The sequence below is a fragment of the Dermacentor andersoni genome, chromosome 1 (genome assembly GCF_023375885.2).
Source record: "Dermacentor andersoni chromosome 1, qqDerAnde1_hic_scaffold, whole genome shotgun sequence".
Classification (NCBI taxonomy): Eukaryota; Metazoa; Arthropoda; class Arachnida; order Ixodida; family Ixodidae; genus Dermacentor; species Dermacentor andersoni.
In genome coordinates, this window is record NC_092814.1 from 139235766 (window position 1) to 139252278 (window position 16513).

General features: G+C 46.3%; 1 protein-coding gene across 5 annotated transcripts in view; it reads left to right on the forward strand.

Annotated features, from left to right (window-relative positions):
- LOC126544343 (calcium-activated chloride channel regulator 1-like) overlaps positions 1-16513 on the forward strand; it is a 93657-nt gene that overhangs the window by 32240 nt on the left and 44904 nt on the right. For all 5 annotated transcript variants that reach the window (XM_055062094.2, XM_055062095.2, XM_055062096.2 and 2 more), the window contains exons 7-8: positions 948-1187; positions 1944-2231. In XM_055062094.2, the coding sequence (XP_054918069.1) occupies positions 948-1187; positions 1944-2231 (528 nt within the window). The remainder of the gene's footprint in view (positions 1-947; positions 1188-1943; positions 2232-16513) is intronic.

Genomic DNA, 16513 nt, shown 5'->3' on the forward strand with positions numbered 1-16513 from the left:
ATTAACTAAGACTAATTATGTTATTTGGCGGAACGAAATAATATAATCCGAGTATCTCCAAGCGACGGCAAGCAACATTACCTTGATTCTGCCCAGATAAGTGGCATTTGCATATTTTAAAATCTTGGTGCATGATAGTTGGAACAACGTGTATATGTGTTCATACGTAGACACGTTATCTTCATTTAGGTTACAAGAGCTGCCATGATTCAGAGAATATCGCGAGGTTGGAGTGCTAGTCCATAGTTAAAGCCTTTCTTCCTCTTGTTTTCTTTCGCTTTTCTTTTCTTCACAGGAAAAGGGCAGTCGTCATGTCTATTAACTGCTGACCTCAAAGCTGTTTCACACGGAGGACAGCTCTGAGGAGATTTTCCTATGAATGGCCTGCGCAATGTATGCTATGAAAGATGCGCGGTATATGCTATGGCAGACCTGCCAGCATATATGGACCACTTCCTGTCAAAGACGATGGCTCAGGCAGTCCATGTTATCGCCACCACCGGTGACTGCTATGATCGTCAAGTATTACGACTGAAACAGCATTACTAATCGCACGGTGTTTGTAGAGGTTCCACTAAAAGTGCTGCGGACTGCTTTCTTCTACGGGACATTTTCTGATCCTCGTAGAATGTTGCTTTCGATAAGCGTAAAAAGCTTAAACGGGTAATGGTTTCAGTAGAACTGACAAGAGATATATAGAATGCTGGCGAACGTATGGCGATCACAGAAAGAAGTCACAATGAGTATACTTATGACAACAGAAAGGACGTAGCTATATGAATCCACGTATAACGTTGTCATGGTACTGTTTTCTTTATACAATCCCTGTGCTCTATAGCGTATCGCTCTACAAAAATATCAGATTCTAGTATACTGCATAAATGAGCTCAACGTTGCTATCAAACACTTTCCGTCCTTGCGTTTTACTTGCGTGTTTCCCAACGCAGAAAATCATGGCATCTATGAACGAGGGGTTGCGGCGCTTTCTTTACGCGGCACCACGTGGTTCCCACTGGAACCTAGTGCTTTTGGACGGTGGTAACATCACCGCGCCCGCCGAAACCGACTTCGACAGCAGGAACACTACGTGGCAAGCAAGGTGGGAGTACCTAAGGGAGTTGGACCGAAGTGTCAAGTACACCTGCAAGAGCCCGGACGTTGACAGCTTTGTTAAAATTATTCCGAAGGTATGTGGCCGACCATCGGCTATATTATTTAGCGTATAATTAATCGGAGAGTTGCATGTACACACCACTTGCATTTTCTATCGTTATTTTTTTTTTTAAGTTGCCTGTGACAGATGGCACTTTTGCGCATCTCCAGGTAGATTTCTGGAAGAGGGGAAATGACCTGCATAAGAAATCGTAATGTTCACCTAGTTAATAAAAAAAATCGCAAGTTACCTTTTAATTATTAACTTCAGGGCGCATGTTGCAATTACCAAATTGAAACCGAGCTGTAGGGAAAGAGAAATCTTTGAAAGAGAAATCCTAAAGCTAACGCCGAATGTTCAACACAAGCTATAATGCCCATAAGATAGCACCCTTATTTCGTGTAATATTTTTAATACCTTGCTATCGCTATCAATGTTTCGCCCTTCAAGCGAAGCTACGAACTTTCTTAAAACAAAACGCGATTGTTGCACAATGTAGCCGTCATTAATTGCGATGGTTCCTCCTACTTGCATCGACACCTGCACCCTCCACCTCTCATCCCTTCGCCTCGAAGGCTTAAAATGAGTTAACATATATACATTCCTTTGAAACTTATCTGCAACAAACAGACCTCTCTCGCTTTGGGCGTCTCTTGCGTGTCAGGCAGCCAGCGACTGGAAAGCGACAAGCTTAGTCCGTTAGTCTATATGTGCCCAGCGTGCACGCGCATTAGGTGGCCGTCGACGTCTAACGAGATCACTGCAATAATATTCTGTCATGGACACACAGGTGGCGCAAAACGAGGCTACGACGGTTATCGCGCTGCTGCACAGCGACTCGGTCACGGCAACAGTCGTCGAGGCGCTAGCCGCGATCGACACGGTGCGACTCGTCCTTATCCTGTTCGACACGGCTGCGACGCCCCAGCACTCGGCCTGGAGATCAACTGTGCTGCGAGCCAATCTTCTCTTCATGGTGCCCGCAGCTTCCAGTCAGGAGTCCATGGCGGCACTGGTCGACCTGGCCCTACACACGACGCACCGCGCGACGGCAGATCTTGACGGAGACGTGGTCAAGGCAAGAATATGGGCTGCCCGCGTGTTGTTCACACTGTCGGGCTCTCTCTTAAAACCGCAGGGTAGCATATCACCTCTTATAAACAGCACAGTACTAAAGTACCATGTACTGTTCTGTCCTGTGTCAGTGTTGAGCTTGTCTGGTAAAAAACAAAGCCCCAAGCCAGATATTATAAAGTTTGGTATATATCTGATTTTGTAAAATGGTCAGTTAAGCATTCACTGCAATAGCAATAATACAGACGCTCGAGGCATGTCTTCGCCGTCGCCGTCATCACTGCCGTGCTGTCCCAAGTGCGAGGCGCGGCCCGCGGGCCCAGCCTGTCGAGCCCTATTGGCCCGCGCGCCGCGTGTTAGGGTCACGTGATCTGCGGCGGATGCCAGGGCAAGCATGCGAGGGCAAGCCTAGAAGACCGATGGCTTAATGTGCGGCGTCTTCCTGCGCGCCCTATGTTGGAGGCCCCGTAATAAAGCACGCGCACCGTGTGCCTGGATACATTTTTCGTATTTGCCCGAGCGTCGTGCGCATGCATGAGCAGCGACAGAGACATCTGGGACTTTCGCTTCTCGGAATCTGCGTTTCTCTAGGTACTACAGCACTACAGAGGAGAACGCGCTTTGCTCCGTTTGCCCCTAGCTGAGTTTTAGTACGCGAAAGCGCATAAGTACTCCGGAATAAGCCTGCTCTCCGTCCGTATTTCGTGGCGTAGCTATCACCTAGATAGTTTTTCTTCTTTTTTTGATGCATTACACTATCATTTTCCCCGCTGACTACTGCAGTAGTTGTTCTTTATCTATGCTTCACTATCAGGCCCGACACGGAGAGTACCTGCCAAGGGGAACGAAGCGACGCGGCGCGAAGCGCGCCAGAGTTGGTGGTCAGGTAGAAGCCGCTTTAGCGCCCGCAGACCAATGCATAATGACACGTTGTTAGCGCACATTCGTTTTATTGTAAAATAATTCTTTGAATGTTACACTGAACTTCTTGTTCATGGCTGGCTGGCGCTTACGCAGAGCATGCCCATGTGGCACGTACTCCTCCCGTCGCCGACGACCGTGGCACTAGCAAAGCGGCGAACACGCAATGCGAAGCGGCAAATCTGATGTTACGTACGCCCCAGTGACACGGGCCAACCACTGACGACAAAAAAACGGATGCTTCGCCATTACAGACTATGTATCGGCCACTGTGATCCCGCTTAGACGGAAGTTCAGGCTGCCGACGAAGCAAAGAGCGTCGTCCTCCTCTGAATTTACGCAAAGCCACATTTTGAGGCGCAAAGAAGCAAGATTTCCCAGCAAGAAGTCCACACAGAGGCAAGGTTCCCCAGCAAAAAGTCCCCACATTTGTGTCTGGGAACTATTTGGGTCGTGCAAATACGATAAAGAAACTCCCGTCCGTCACATGCAAGGGTGGGCCGAGAAGGCTGACGGCTTCATGCTCGCTGTCTTCCCGCGCCCCCGTATTGGAGATAACGTAATCTGCCGAGTTTTGGAGACACGGCACAGTTGGAAGTGTGACGGGAGCGAGTGGCATCGCGGAACGTTTACTTTGGAACAAGCACGCACGCTCCCCGCTGCATGCCCTGATCACGCCCGTGTGTGACGGCGAATTCTCGCGGTCATCGAGTGAACTCTGTTCATCTGTGTCTTTGGGCGCGTTATAGCAAGCTTGTTTAATTATGTGAATATTGACTACAGCTTACACTGCCCGTGTTACTATACGAGCTTTACTTTGTGTAATAGACTGATACTTTGCTATCGCTATAAATATTTCGGGTGAAACTTGCGAATTTTTTCATGCTTAAAGAAAGCGGTGCTTATTCAAGGACCCCGATCGCCACGTTAAGGTAAGTGTTCATGCCACGCCGATACTCATATGCTTAACTTCAGCTTTGAGTTTGCATTTATTGAGTTCTTCCTTTTTTTCAAGAGAAACAGCCACGCTATGTAGCTGCAACGTTTTCACTGGTAATTATCCATTTAACTCTCCCAGAATGTCTCCTACTGCTAGGAAGGCACAAGAAAAACAGAAACTGTGTTCGTCTTCTTTTTTGCCGTGGTCGGGATTGGCTCGCGTTTTTCTTCGCCAGAAAATTAAGGCATACCAAATCGCCAAAGTTTCTGTCCTTAAGCGCTAACCACACGTACACGCCGCCGTCAGCGCCAGATCGCGTTTGATTTGGGAAAAGTGACTAGTATTTGTGGACAAAAAGCTTCTGGAAGCGAACGAGTTCGTAAAATGAAGTTTTTCCCACTTCGACTGCCTACACACCCCGCGCGGGGAGACGCGCAGAGGGCGCCCATGTCTGTCCCTGCCAGACACCAGCGTACGCGACTGGGCGGTTGGGTAAGGCGATGTGAAGTTGTGTATCCATTTCAACAACGCCTCTACACTGGCCCTTGAACAAAAGTGGACACCCTTCAAGTTTCTAGTATCTCACGCTATACACAATGGCTCGCGGGCCCTCCTTTATTTTTATACCTGCAATTTGCATTCCCTTTTGGTCGCACGCCCCTTCTAGTCCTTGTTCACCTGTAAGCCGTCCCGGGTGCAGCCAGCAGAATTATCCCCTTTCCTTTCTTTCTTTCAACAATCACAAAAATAGCCACACTTTACGTAATCAGTCGCGAATTGACGCCGACGGCGGCGCGTACGTCTGGTCAGCGCTTAATGTAAAAGTCTCTCAAATTAACTATGAGTCGTCTATCACAGTGCTCGCGATTAAAAAAGCATGAAACTCGCTGCTGCATCGTTCCTCTTCTGACCACAATCTGATCGCGACGGTCGCATCTAGTAGCAGGCCGAATGCAAAAGAAGCTTACAGCGGAAAGTAGTTGCGTGTTAAAAAAATTGGCCGATTGTGTTCGTTCGCCACGCTTTTCGTCCAAGTACGCCACGACGTTAAGCACATATGTTTTCAACGAGTGTATATCACCAGTATACATATGAAGAAGTGTACGAAGTGATTATTTTTAAGTTTTTCGAATTTTTACAAATCTCCCGTAGCAGGTAGCATAATCCTTGTCCTTGAGCTTGATTATTCAGAGGCGGACACTACTAGCACGAGAAATCAAAATTCAAGATTCAAGATTTTTATTATCGAAGTACATGTAATACATTGCATATGACATAAATACAAAAGATCTCAAAGTCGCAAGACTCAGAGCAAGACCTCCTATAAGACCATACATCAGACAGCAACATTCGGGTAAACAGTGGTATCCCTAGGTACGAAACACATATTCGAAACACATATTCAAGTAATTAACAAAAATTCAACAATTACCTTCTCAATTATTTATTTAATGGCGCATATTGCAATTTACAATTGTAGCCGGTGAGCTTGCAAGACGGATGCATTTGAACTGAAATTAATTTCCAGGATGACACCAGTTTTGAGATATTATTTCACAAAGTGTGGGACGAAATACATGGGCGTTCGATCCAGTTACTTTTGTGTTTCAATGCATAAAAGAGCGTTGTGTTAAAAAAGTAAGTGGAACAATACTGCATTTTCACAGCGAATTTGATGGCGCATATCTCAAACCTGGTATGGTATGGTATGAAGAACTTTATTTAGGTCCTGAGGGATCAGTCTGGGACTGATGCGGGCCGCTCCCACGTCGGGACAGAGAGGCCGAGCTCCTCTGCCGTCACACGGGCCCTCTGGACAGCCCTGAGTTGGTCCGCCAGCAGTTCACTGTGCAGCATCCGCTGCCACCACTGTTCACCTCGAGAACCATCACCCGCCAACACCAAGCAACGCCAAAGCATGTGTTCTAAATCGAGCAAACCCCCACGCTTACTGCGAGCGAGCAAAAGCAACGCTCGCGGAAAACGCCCACGGATGCAGCCTCGTCGTAGTAGCAGGTGGGCTAAATGACGTCCTAAGTAGAAAAGGGACAGGACTAGCCCAGCGCTTGACGAAGAGGGTAGATGACTTGCGCGACCTGTTTCCACAGGTGCAGATCGTGGTGTGCACGGTGCCGGAGGTGCCTGTACGTGGTAGTAACGTACAAATAGCCGTAGCGGCTGCTAATGCGACTATACGGACAATACGGACGAGAGAAAGGTTTCGAGGTTGTAGAAGTGAGCAGGGAAGTGAGAAGGTGTGGTGTTTTCCAACGAGACGGCATCCATTTCAATCGCAGGGTTGAACGAAAAGTGGGCTGGCGACTGGCTGATCTCGTGGTTGCTTTTTCGGGGGGGCCCACGGGCGATCAGGAGGCCAGTATAGGTAGTAATGAAGAAGGTCTTCTAGGGGAACCTCGGTATAGCACCGCCGTCAATACAGCACCGCCGTCTGATGACAAAAGGAATTCATGATAAGTGGAGAAATAGTGATTGACGAGGAAGGGTATAGCAGCATCGGGAGTGACCATAAACGCATAATTTCCAAAGTGGCATATGTAGTTGAGAAAGAGAGCAAGGAGCATTAAATGGCCAGTCCAAATTTGAACGCTGAGCAATTAACAAATATAGTCACAAGAGTCGAGGAAGAACTTGGCAAATGGCCGAGCAAAGAGTAGGAATATACTGAGCTTCTAAGCGTAACAATAACAGAAATACCGAAAGAGAAGCAACGTTCTCGTTGGAAAGGAAAAAATAAACCGAAAAGCTGGTAGAACAGGGAGATATGAGAAGTGATTGCCGAACGACAGAACGCATCCCGAGAGCACAGGCAGGCAAAAAAGTGTAGTTGCCGCAGGATGAAGTAGCCAGAAAATGGGAAATATGCCGGGAGAAAAAATGTATGGTAGAAATACTGGTTCATGCAAAGACAAAAGGTGAAAGTGAACGTTTGTTGTCAGAAATACGTGAGAAAAAGAAGGCCGCACCAAGAATATTCTGGAACCACATAAACTCAAGCAGGAAGCCTGGAACAATACAACAACATATCTTAGACAAAGATGGAAGCAAACTGGAGGAGTCGCGGTATTAAATTACGTCCGAAACATAACAGCCGAATTTTTCGAAGGCAATGACGAGGTTGTACTTGAGGGGAAAAAAAAGAGCATGAAAGAGAACCAGATGAAAAAGGAGCTGGTGCTGACAAACTTCAAGTGGAAGAAATCCGAAGAGAAAATGCCGAAGCGCACAGCCACAAGGCTAGACGAGGTTCCTGTTAGGCTAGGTCCAAAAAGTAAGGAAGCACTGTTGAAAGCAGTAGAAAAAAAGTTTAAAAGATAGTCGAACACCAGACATTTGGCGACACAGTAGAAAGAATATAATTTTAATGGTAAGGTGGAGAAAGACATAATTCACTGATATCGACCACTGACCATTACATCGGTAATATACAGGTTAGCAATGCAGGCAATTAAAGCTGCAAGCATGTGCAGAGAAGAATGGCATTTTGGGAGAACTTCAGAATGGCTTCAGGATAGCTAGACGTCTGCACGATAACTTATATGTCCTTACTCAGTGTATTGAAATATCCAGAGTAGAAAGGAGACCGTTATATGTGGCCTTTTTGGACATTAGAGGAGCGTATTACAACGTAGACCGCAACATATTGTGGTATATTCTGGAAGGGGAAGGCTTTGACGACGATTGTATGCAGCTTTTGAGAGACATTTACCTAGAAAATACCGTTTGTGTTGAATGGGAAGGGATTAGGAGCGAGGAGAAAGTTGATATCAACAAGCGACTGAGGCAGATATGCCCTTTATCCCCACTGCTGTTTATGATGTACATGGTGAGGATGTAGAGGGCGCTGGAAGGAAGTAAGAGCGGGTTGAATTTTTCATACAAACATGCGGGTACAGTAGTAGATCAGCAGCTTCCTGGTTTATTTTATGCGGACGATATTGTGTTGCTAGCTAATAATCAAAGTGATTTGAAACGTCTGCCGAATATCTGTGGACAGGAAGGCGAGAATTTAGGTTTGAAATTTAGTGTTCGAAAATCAGGTGTTATGGTATTCAGTGAAAAGAGTGAACAGACAGTGCCAATACAAGGCCAGGAAATACCTCGGGTAAAAGAATATAATTACCTTCGTATAAGGGTAAACGAAAGCAATAGATATATGGAAACGCAGGAAAAAGAATAACATTAAAGGGGAAGAGAAATTCAGCCATAATGAAGCACAGAGTGCTATGGGGATACAATAGGTACGTGTTGCTCCTGGGTATGTGGAAAGGTGTAATGGTTCCAGGACTTACTTTGGAAATGCGGTTGTTTGCTTGAAGTCAGTGGTACAATCAGGACTCCATGGGAACCAAAGGTCAGTGGAACACCTCGCATTGGGCGCTCACGGGAAGACTACAAATAAAGCTTTGCACGGTGATAAGGGCTGGACTAGTTTTGAAGTGAGTGAAGCTCACAGTTAAATTGGTTATAAAGAACGACTGAGGAATATAGAAGAAAGCAAATGGGCTGGGAGAATGTTGAGGTATCTGTTTTCTGCTTGAATTCAGGGGTACAATCAGGACTCGGTGGGAACCAAAGGTCAGTGGAACGCCTCGCACTGGGCGCTCACGGGAAGACTACAAATGAAGCTGTGCAGGGTCATATGGGCTCCACTAGTTTTGAAGTGAGGGAAGCTCACAGTGAAATTGATTATGAAGAACGGCTGAGGAATATAGAAGAAAGTGAATGGGCTGGGAGAGTGTTGAGGTATCTGTACAGGAAAAACGTTGATTCACAGTGGAGGAAAAGACCTAGGAAGCTTACCAGCAAGTATGCGGCCTGTAGGGTGAGCAACACAGCAACAAAGAACGTCAAGGGGAAAGTCAGAGAGGCTGAAATAATATCATGGGTAGCGGCAATGGAAAGCAAACCTGCCATGAGTAACTACTTAAGAGGAAAGAACGAAATCAGGAAAGAAACAATTTATGATAACTCGAAGGAAAGCTCATTACTTTTCGAAGCGAGATCAGGATGCCTTAGAACACGCACCTATAAGGCGAGATTTAAGAAGGAAGAAGAAGAATGTACTTGCTGCGATAAAGCTAGGGAAATGATGGAGCATGTCTTACAGGAATGTGAAGATATCTGCCCAGCGGTCGATTTAGGCACCACTGGCCTCCTTGAAGCCCTTGGGTTCAGCGAGAGCAGGGGGAAAGTAAACATGTCCGCAATAGAGATTAGTAAGAGGCGATTGGAAGAATGGTGGAAGAAAAGTAGGGAAACGACAAACGGAGTCGTGCAAAAACGAAGTTCCCAATAGGGGTTCAGGAAGTTTGGTTATGGGAATTCATCGTGGTTTTTTTCTTCCTTTCCTTTTCTTTCCTTTTTAACATAGGTCTTTCTTTTAACATAGGTTTTAACATATGTTTTGACATTGGGCAATATAACAGCAAGAGCTTGGTGGGGCAACCACCCGCCCCGTTCCGAAGGAGGACGCTCATAGCATCCATCCATCGATAGGGTGCTTCGCTGCGCGCGTGCCACCGCGCACGGCGGGTGGGTAGGCGCGCACATCGAGGCACCCTAGCATTCGATAGGAAAGAGAGCTGGGTCGGAGAAGCGCGTCTAATTGAATATGCACGCTTTCATTCAGGAACGCGCGCGGAGGCGGAAGCGGCTTGCCCGCCTCCCTGATCTCGACTCAGTGGCGGGCTTTGACGAAGCCCTGCGCGGTGTGGTATCTGGGAGTGTGTGAACGGCTGCGGCAACCGCTGATTGCCGCGCAGTTGCGGGCCACGTTCAACGCGCCAAACTGTAAAAGGGGCAAATCTTCGGTGGTTCTGCCGTTACTGGCGTGACTTATGAAAACGCGAAAGTCTGTTTGATTTGGCTGCATCTTCTGCACTGGTTCCTTTGCAGCACCGTGCGAGTGCAACAGAGTGCAGTGCCTGTTCAGACAGTTTAAGTGGGAGTCTTCTAGAATATGGTTCTAGTACACTCTAGCTTAAGTGTAGTACCTGCACTAGCGCTGCACGTTTATTTCGAAAAATAATACAAAATTGCAAGCCTAGTTGTCTGCTCGGCGCATTCCGCGTGTTTTGCGCATTGTGTCGTAGCGTCTTGTCTTCTGAGGATGGGGAAGAAATGCAAAACCGCCCGTGTCCCGTGCATTGGGGGCACGGTAAATATCCCCTGGTGGTCAAAATTATTCCTAAGTCCCACACTACGGCGTGCCTCATAACCAAATTGTGGTTTTGGCACGTAAAACCCCAGAATTCAATTCAATTCTCTTGTGAGATGCCAGAGCGTGCATCGAGAAGTTGCTGCTGTTGTCGCGACATCGTTTGATGGGTGCTTTCTAACCTAGTGCTGCTCCCCGTTGTTCGAGAAATGTTTTGCTTTCAAGTCTACTGTGCTCAAAGTTTGGATACTGTGCGGACTTGCTTCTTCTATCTGGCGGCACCTCCCATCAACTGAATGCCGGTCTGTTGTCAAGCTTTTCGACAATTGTGGGCGTCGTAAAAGGTAGGGTAGTTTCTTTTTGTTATCGCATCAATCGCTATCGTGATAGTACTACGTCGCGGGAACGGAATGGGAGGCGTATTTGCTGTTCTATATTTCTTTTTTTTTTTTTGCGAACACAGCTCTAAATATTCACCGATGATTACGATACTCCTTAACACGAAATTTGAGCACAGCTCTGTACGTGTTCTCATTTCGCGTTATATTAAGGCAAATAATTTGAGAGAGACGTGTAGCAGAGTCGGAAATCGTCAAAAATTTGATCTGTGAATCAAGCGCGTCGCTTTTATACGTGACTCGTCGAAAGTTGCAGTGTATTCGCTGGTGCCGCGTGGCTTCCAGAGAGTACTACGCAATTCGCGTCGCGCATGCAGTCAGCTTGCAAAACAATCGAAAACCATGACAATCGAAACAAGCGCGAACGAGACCAAACCAAGCAAACCAAACAAGCGAGAGAGAGACACACAGAGGGAGAGCTGACACAAACAGACGATATTACAAAGCGAGCGGTCTGGCTGAGACCAGATACGAGTGCGCATCGAGCGGTCGGGCGGGTCTGTATGACACCAGTTTCCCGTGTGCACGCTACTGAAGGGGCCACTCTCATTGTTCTCTGCCGTTCGTGGCTCGCGGCTTTCATCATAGGCTCCGCGTTCGCTCTTTCATCTTTCGCTGTGCTCGTTGGCTTGGTTACGCCACCGACGCTCGCCGCAGGAACGGGCGCCTAGGATCTGCGCTCTAAAAAACTCTAAAAAGCATTCCTGCGTCGAGCGTCGGTGGTGTCCCTCGACGTAACCGAGCGAATGAGCACAGCGAAGGATGAAAGAGGGAACGCGGAGAGCAGCGGGGGATGAAAGTCCGCGATAGCGAAGACGGCGCGAGGAGGAAAGCGGAGGAGGAGAGTATGGCTAAATGGCCAGGAAGAAAGCGAAGTGCCGCAGGAGACGTGCTTCACGGCGACAACCAGGCATGCGGCGAGCGCGTCTACCGATACCTTATATGGAAACAAAGCGATGGCGTGGGCTTCGCACCCACTGTGCATGCGCTACTTCGCCTGCGCCACCGCCGCCGCTAAAGAATGCGCTCCGCGCGAACCACGTGTTCCCGTGTTCACGCTTTCTTTCTGATCAATGAACGACGCAATCGGTGGAAATGCTTCGTCTGCCGCTGCTGCTAAACGTGCCGCCCGAGCAGAGGCTCAGCGACGTCGCTGAGAGGACCCTGTCGTTCAGTATCAAATTCTTCGCCACAATATATCACGAATTCAAAACAGCTAAACTGCTGCCCTGAAAACTAGCATTAGGGAGTATGGTAATCGCAGGTGAATTTTTTTGTCAGAGAACGCATTTCAACAGATGCGCCTACGATCTAAACCAATTTAACGCGCCACAAGACTTTACTAACTGTCTTCACCACTCAAGCATCGAACTTGTACTTCGCATTCTTATACCAGCTATCCGAACTTTGGTTATTTATGTGCGCGTACCTGCATACGCGAAATTTTGCCATTAGAGAGGTTCGTTGTACTCCGCAGATTTCTCAGTTACATGATTTTGTGACATGTATTTGGTCCATAATGTTGAATACCTCTTTGAAACCAATCTGTTCTCTGGGTTGACTGAACTCGAGTGTTGCTCTGATTCTATGGTAATTAGCTTGGTAAATATTTTTTACAATACCAGAACCAAACAAATGGTCGTATAATTATGCAATTCTTCAACGCCTGTCTTGTTATAGATTAATATGATGTCGGAATACTTCAAAGTCTCTCGCACATTTGAAGTAATGAGGCTTTAAGATAAAAGGTCGCAAGCCTTTCAATATAATATCGCCTCAATTTTTATCAAATCCACGGTTATTACATCTTCTCCTACCGTTTTTCTACTAGATATATCTTACAGTCATTCTAACTTCTTCGCTAGTTATACATGGAACTTCTGTGTCCTGTTGGTCACAACTTCCAATGAAGGTTGCTTGGCTGCTCTAGCTACTGTAAAGTTCAGCATAGCATACGTTGCTGCCTATACTATATCGTCGAAATTGGGGATGACATTGCCCTGCTTATCTTCACTGCTTACATCTTGTTATTCCCAATGGAATTTTTCCTTCTTACTCCTTTCAGGCTGCCCTAATTTGTTACTGTTCTTCAACCTTTTCAATGTTATAATTTCGAATATAACTTACTTCCTTCGTATTCAACCAATTCTATCTGATCTCTGAATTTGCATACTATCTTGTTTTGTCGTTTCTTTATTGGGTCTTTTGCTGCTTGGGAGAGCTTTTCTATTTACTGTCTTGGTGCCTTACCTCCAACTTCAGTTGCGGCCTCTGAAATTCTTTTGTTAAGGTTCTATTCAGTAGAGATACCACCGTCAGAAAGACACTGCATAGTCAAAGAGTAAAGAAACCATAGGTGAATATTTTAGCCAATATCTATAAAGATTTCACCACTTCCTTATCTACTTCACGAGCAGGCAAATATCAATCAAGAAAGAAGTCAGGCAAGCAGACGATCTCTCCAATGCTGTTCATTACATGCCTAGAATAAGTATTCAAGTTATTAGACTGGGAAGGATTAGGAGTGATGATCATCGGCGAATATTTCAGGAACCTGCGGTTCGAAGATGATATTGGCCTACTTAACAACGCTGGAGATGAAACAAAACCCGCCGCGGTGGCTTAGCGGCTGTGGTGTCGCACTGCTAAGCACGAGGTCTCCGGGATCAGATCCCGACCGCGGCGGCCGCATTTCGATGGGGGCGAAATGCAAGAACGCCCGTGTCTCGTGCTTTAGGGGCACGTTAAGGACTCCTGGAGGCGAAAATTAATCCGCAGTCCCTCACTACGGAGTGCCTCATATACAAATTGTGGTTTTGGCACGTAAAATCCCAGAATTCATTACTTGAAAAAAAAATTTGAGAACCTCAGCCGACAAATTGTAAGAGTAGGGTTGAATATTATTCAATTATGCAGAAGACAAAGGTAATGTTTTGACAAAGGTAATTTCATGATTGGCAGTCAGCCTCATGAATATGTGCTACAGTATGTTTATCCAGGGCCAATTACTCACAGGGGATCCTGATCACGAAAAGGAAATTTGCAAAAGAGTAAAAATGGGTTGGAGATCATAGGGCAGGGATTACTAAAATACGGCTGGCAGCTTATCACTATCCTTAAAAAGAAGTGTACAATCATTGCCACCAATTAACACTATAAAAATGGAACAGAAACTTTGAGGTTAAGAAAGAATCTTGATAAGAAGTTGAGCATCGTACTGTGAGCGATGGAAAGAAAAAATATTAGGCGTAATCGCAGGAGACAGGAAGACGGCGGTATGGATTATAGAACAAACCGGGTAGCCGGTACTCTAGTTGAAATTAAATTGAAAAAAAAAATTAAGCTGGGCAGGATGCGTAATGCGCAGGGCAGGTGCCAGGGGAAGGGAATCTCTGTCTAGGATGACAGAAAATTAGGTGGTGGGATGAAATTAGAAAATTCTCAGGCATAAGATAGGGGCGAAAGATAGGGGAGAGGCCTTCGTACTGCAGTGAGCACAAATATGATGATGAGGTGATGATGATGATGATGATGACGACGACAATGTTGTGATGATGATAGGAAAAATGTTGATTCACAGTGAAGGAAAAGAACCAGAGAACTAGCCAGAAATGTTACGCGAGTGGTGGTATAAAGGCGGTAGAGAAATGAGAGACGCAGAAACAGTGTACTGCACTGAAACGATGAATAGCATGCGAGCTGTAGCACAATATCAAACTGCAAAAAATGAAATCATAAGGAAAATTTTATATGATAATTCGAAGGGCACTGACCTATTGTTCGAAACCAGATCAGGGTGTCTGAGAACGCGTAGCTATAGTAGAAAGTAATGTGGTTGTTCGGGCATGCTGATAAGACATGACTAAAATTTTGAAGCACATAACCAGACAAGGACAGTGAAATAAGACGGGAGACACACAAGCGCTCATGTGTCTCCCGTCTTCTTTCACCATTCTCGTCGGGTTGCGCGCTTTAAGTTTTTAGCTATTGTAGAAAACTTTCAGATAAAGACGACTCGTGCATAGCGCGTGGGAATGGTGTAGAAGTAATTGAACATATTCTGTTAAAATTACAGAGTATCTATCCAACGACAAACACGGAAGCATTCGGCTCGACTGAGGAAAGAGTCGTTAAGATTTAAAATCACTAGGGAAGACGTAATTGATACTCGGGCTGGGGAGACTGGTAAAAGATAATGGAAGGATGGTGGTGCAAAAGAAGGGATAATACGCAACAAAGCGAACGTTGGACTGCGAATAATTTAGCTTAGAGTATAATGATAACATAATATTTAAATGCACCAAAAAGTTTTAACGAATGAGATTGGCCGCATGGGCCACCGTCCCGTTTCAAATGGGATGTTAATAACATCATCATTACATCAGAAGATGGCACTAGCTCACAAAGGCTAGGCCTAGGCTATTTGTCGTCACCTCGGCTCAAAGTGGATGCTCATATAACCATCATCACATCGAGAGATGGCACTGGCTCACAAGGGCTAGGTAACTGATTGTCACCGTCACCGACGACGGATTCAAAGGGGATGTGCATATCATCATCAGCACATCAGTATAGATTATACTGGCTCACATAGACTAGGTGACTATTTGTCGCCATCACGGATTCAAAGTTAATGCTCAAATCATCATCACATTGGGAGATGACACTGGCTCCCAAGGTTAGATGACTATTTGTCGCCACACCGAGTCAAAGCAGATCTCATATCATCATCATCACATGGGGAGCTGGCACTGGCTCATAAAGGCTAGGCGTCTTTTGTCGCCACCCTCGATTCAAAGAGGGTACCCTCAACGATCATTATCATCAGGATCAGGATCGCGCGCTGGGTATCTAGAAATTTTCAGACATAGGATAAAATTAGCTGATGCAAGATAGGTGTAGTTGGAGATCGCTGGAAGAGTCCATCCTGCAGTACTCATAGGCTGGTCATTGACTCACGGTGGAGAAAAAGAACCAAAAGAACAGTACGCTCACGACGCGGACAGGGGCAAAGAAAATTATGTTCAACGTAAAGTCACAGATGCAGATACAAAATACCGAATAGGCACGATTGAGGGGAAGCCACATAGGAAAGCATATATCGAATACCGAAGAATGCAATCAAAAGATAAATTTGCCATGACATTTCATGACCTATACTACTCGGCTCCGTATGAGGGTGTCTAAAATGGCGGAGTTATAGGAGCAAATTTGGGGATGATGAATATAATCTGTCTGTCCACTGCCATGCTTGCTTGCTATTGTCTTTGTGCCTATGGGGTGAAATCAAAAAGCGACTCAGCGTTCGTAAGCGTTGTCATTGGCCGGCTGCCTTCTCTAATATGTCCGATACAATTGACTGACATCTGCTTTTAAGAACAGTTATAGCGCAAGAGCGTATGTGTGAATATGGGTCCATATGTCCAACGATTACAAAACTCCCTAACGCGAAATTTCAGCGCAGCTCGATACGTGTTTTCCTTTCGCGATATATTGAGGCAAATAATTTGAGAGCGAAATCACTGCTACGACTGGCAATGGGCCGGTGCTGTCATCAGCTGTGGTAGAAGACGACGACGAACCCGCGAGCAGTGGCACGAGCGCGAGGCGCAGTACGGGGACGCTTGCATGACGAGCGGCATCGGAGTCAGCTGTGGTAGAAGACGACGACGAAGGCGCGAGCAGTGGCGCGAGCGCGAGGGGCAGTATGGGGACGCTGGCATGACGAGCAGCATCGGATTCAGCTGTGGTAGAAGACGACGACGAAGGCGCGAGCAGTGGCACGAGCACGAGGGGCAGTATGGGAACGCTGGCATGACGAGCGGCATCGGAGTCAGCTGTGGTAGAAG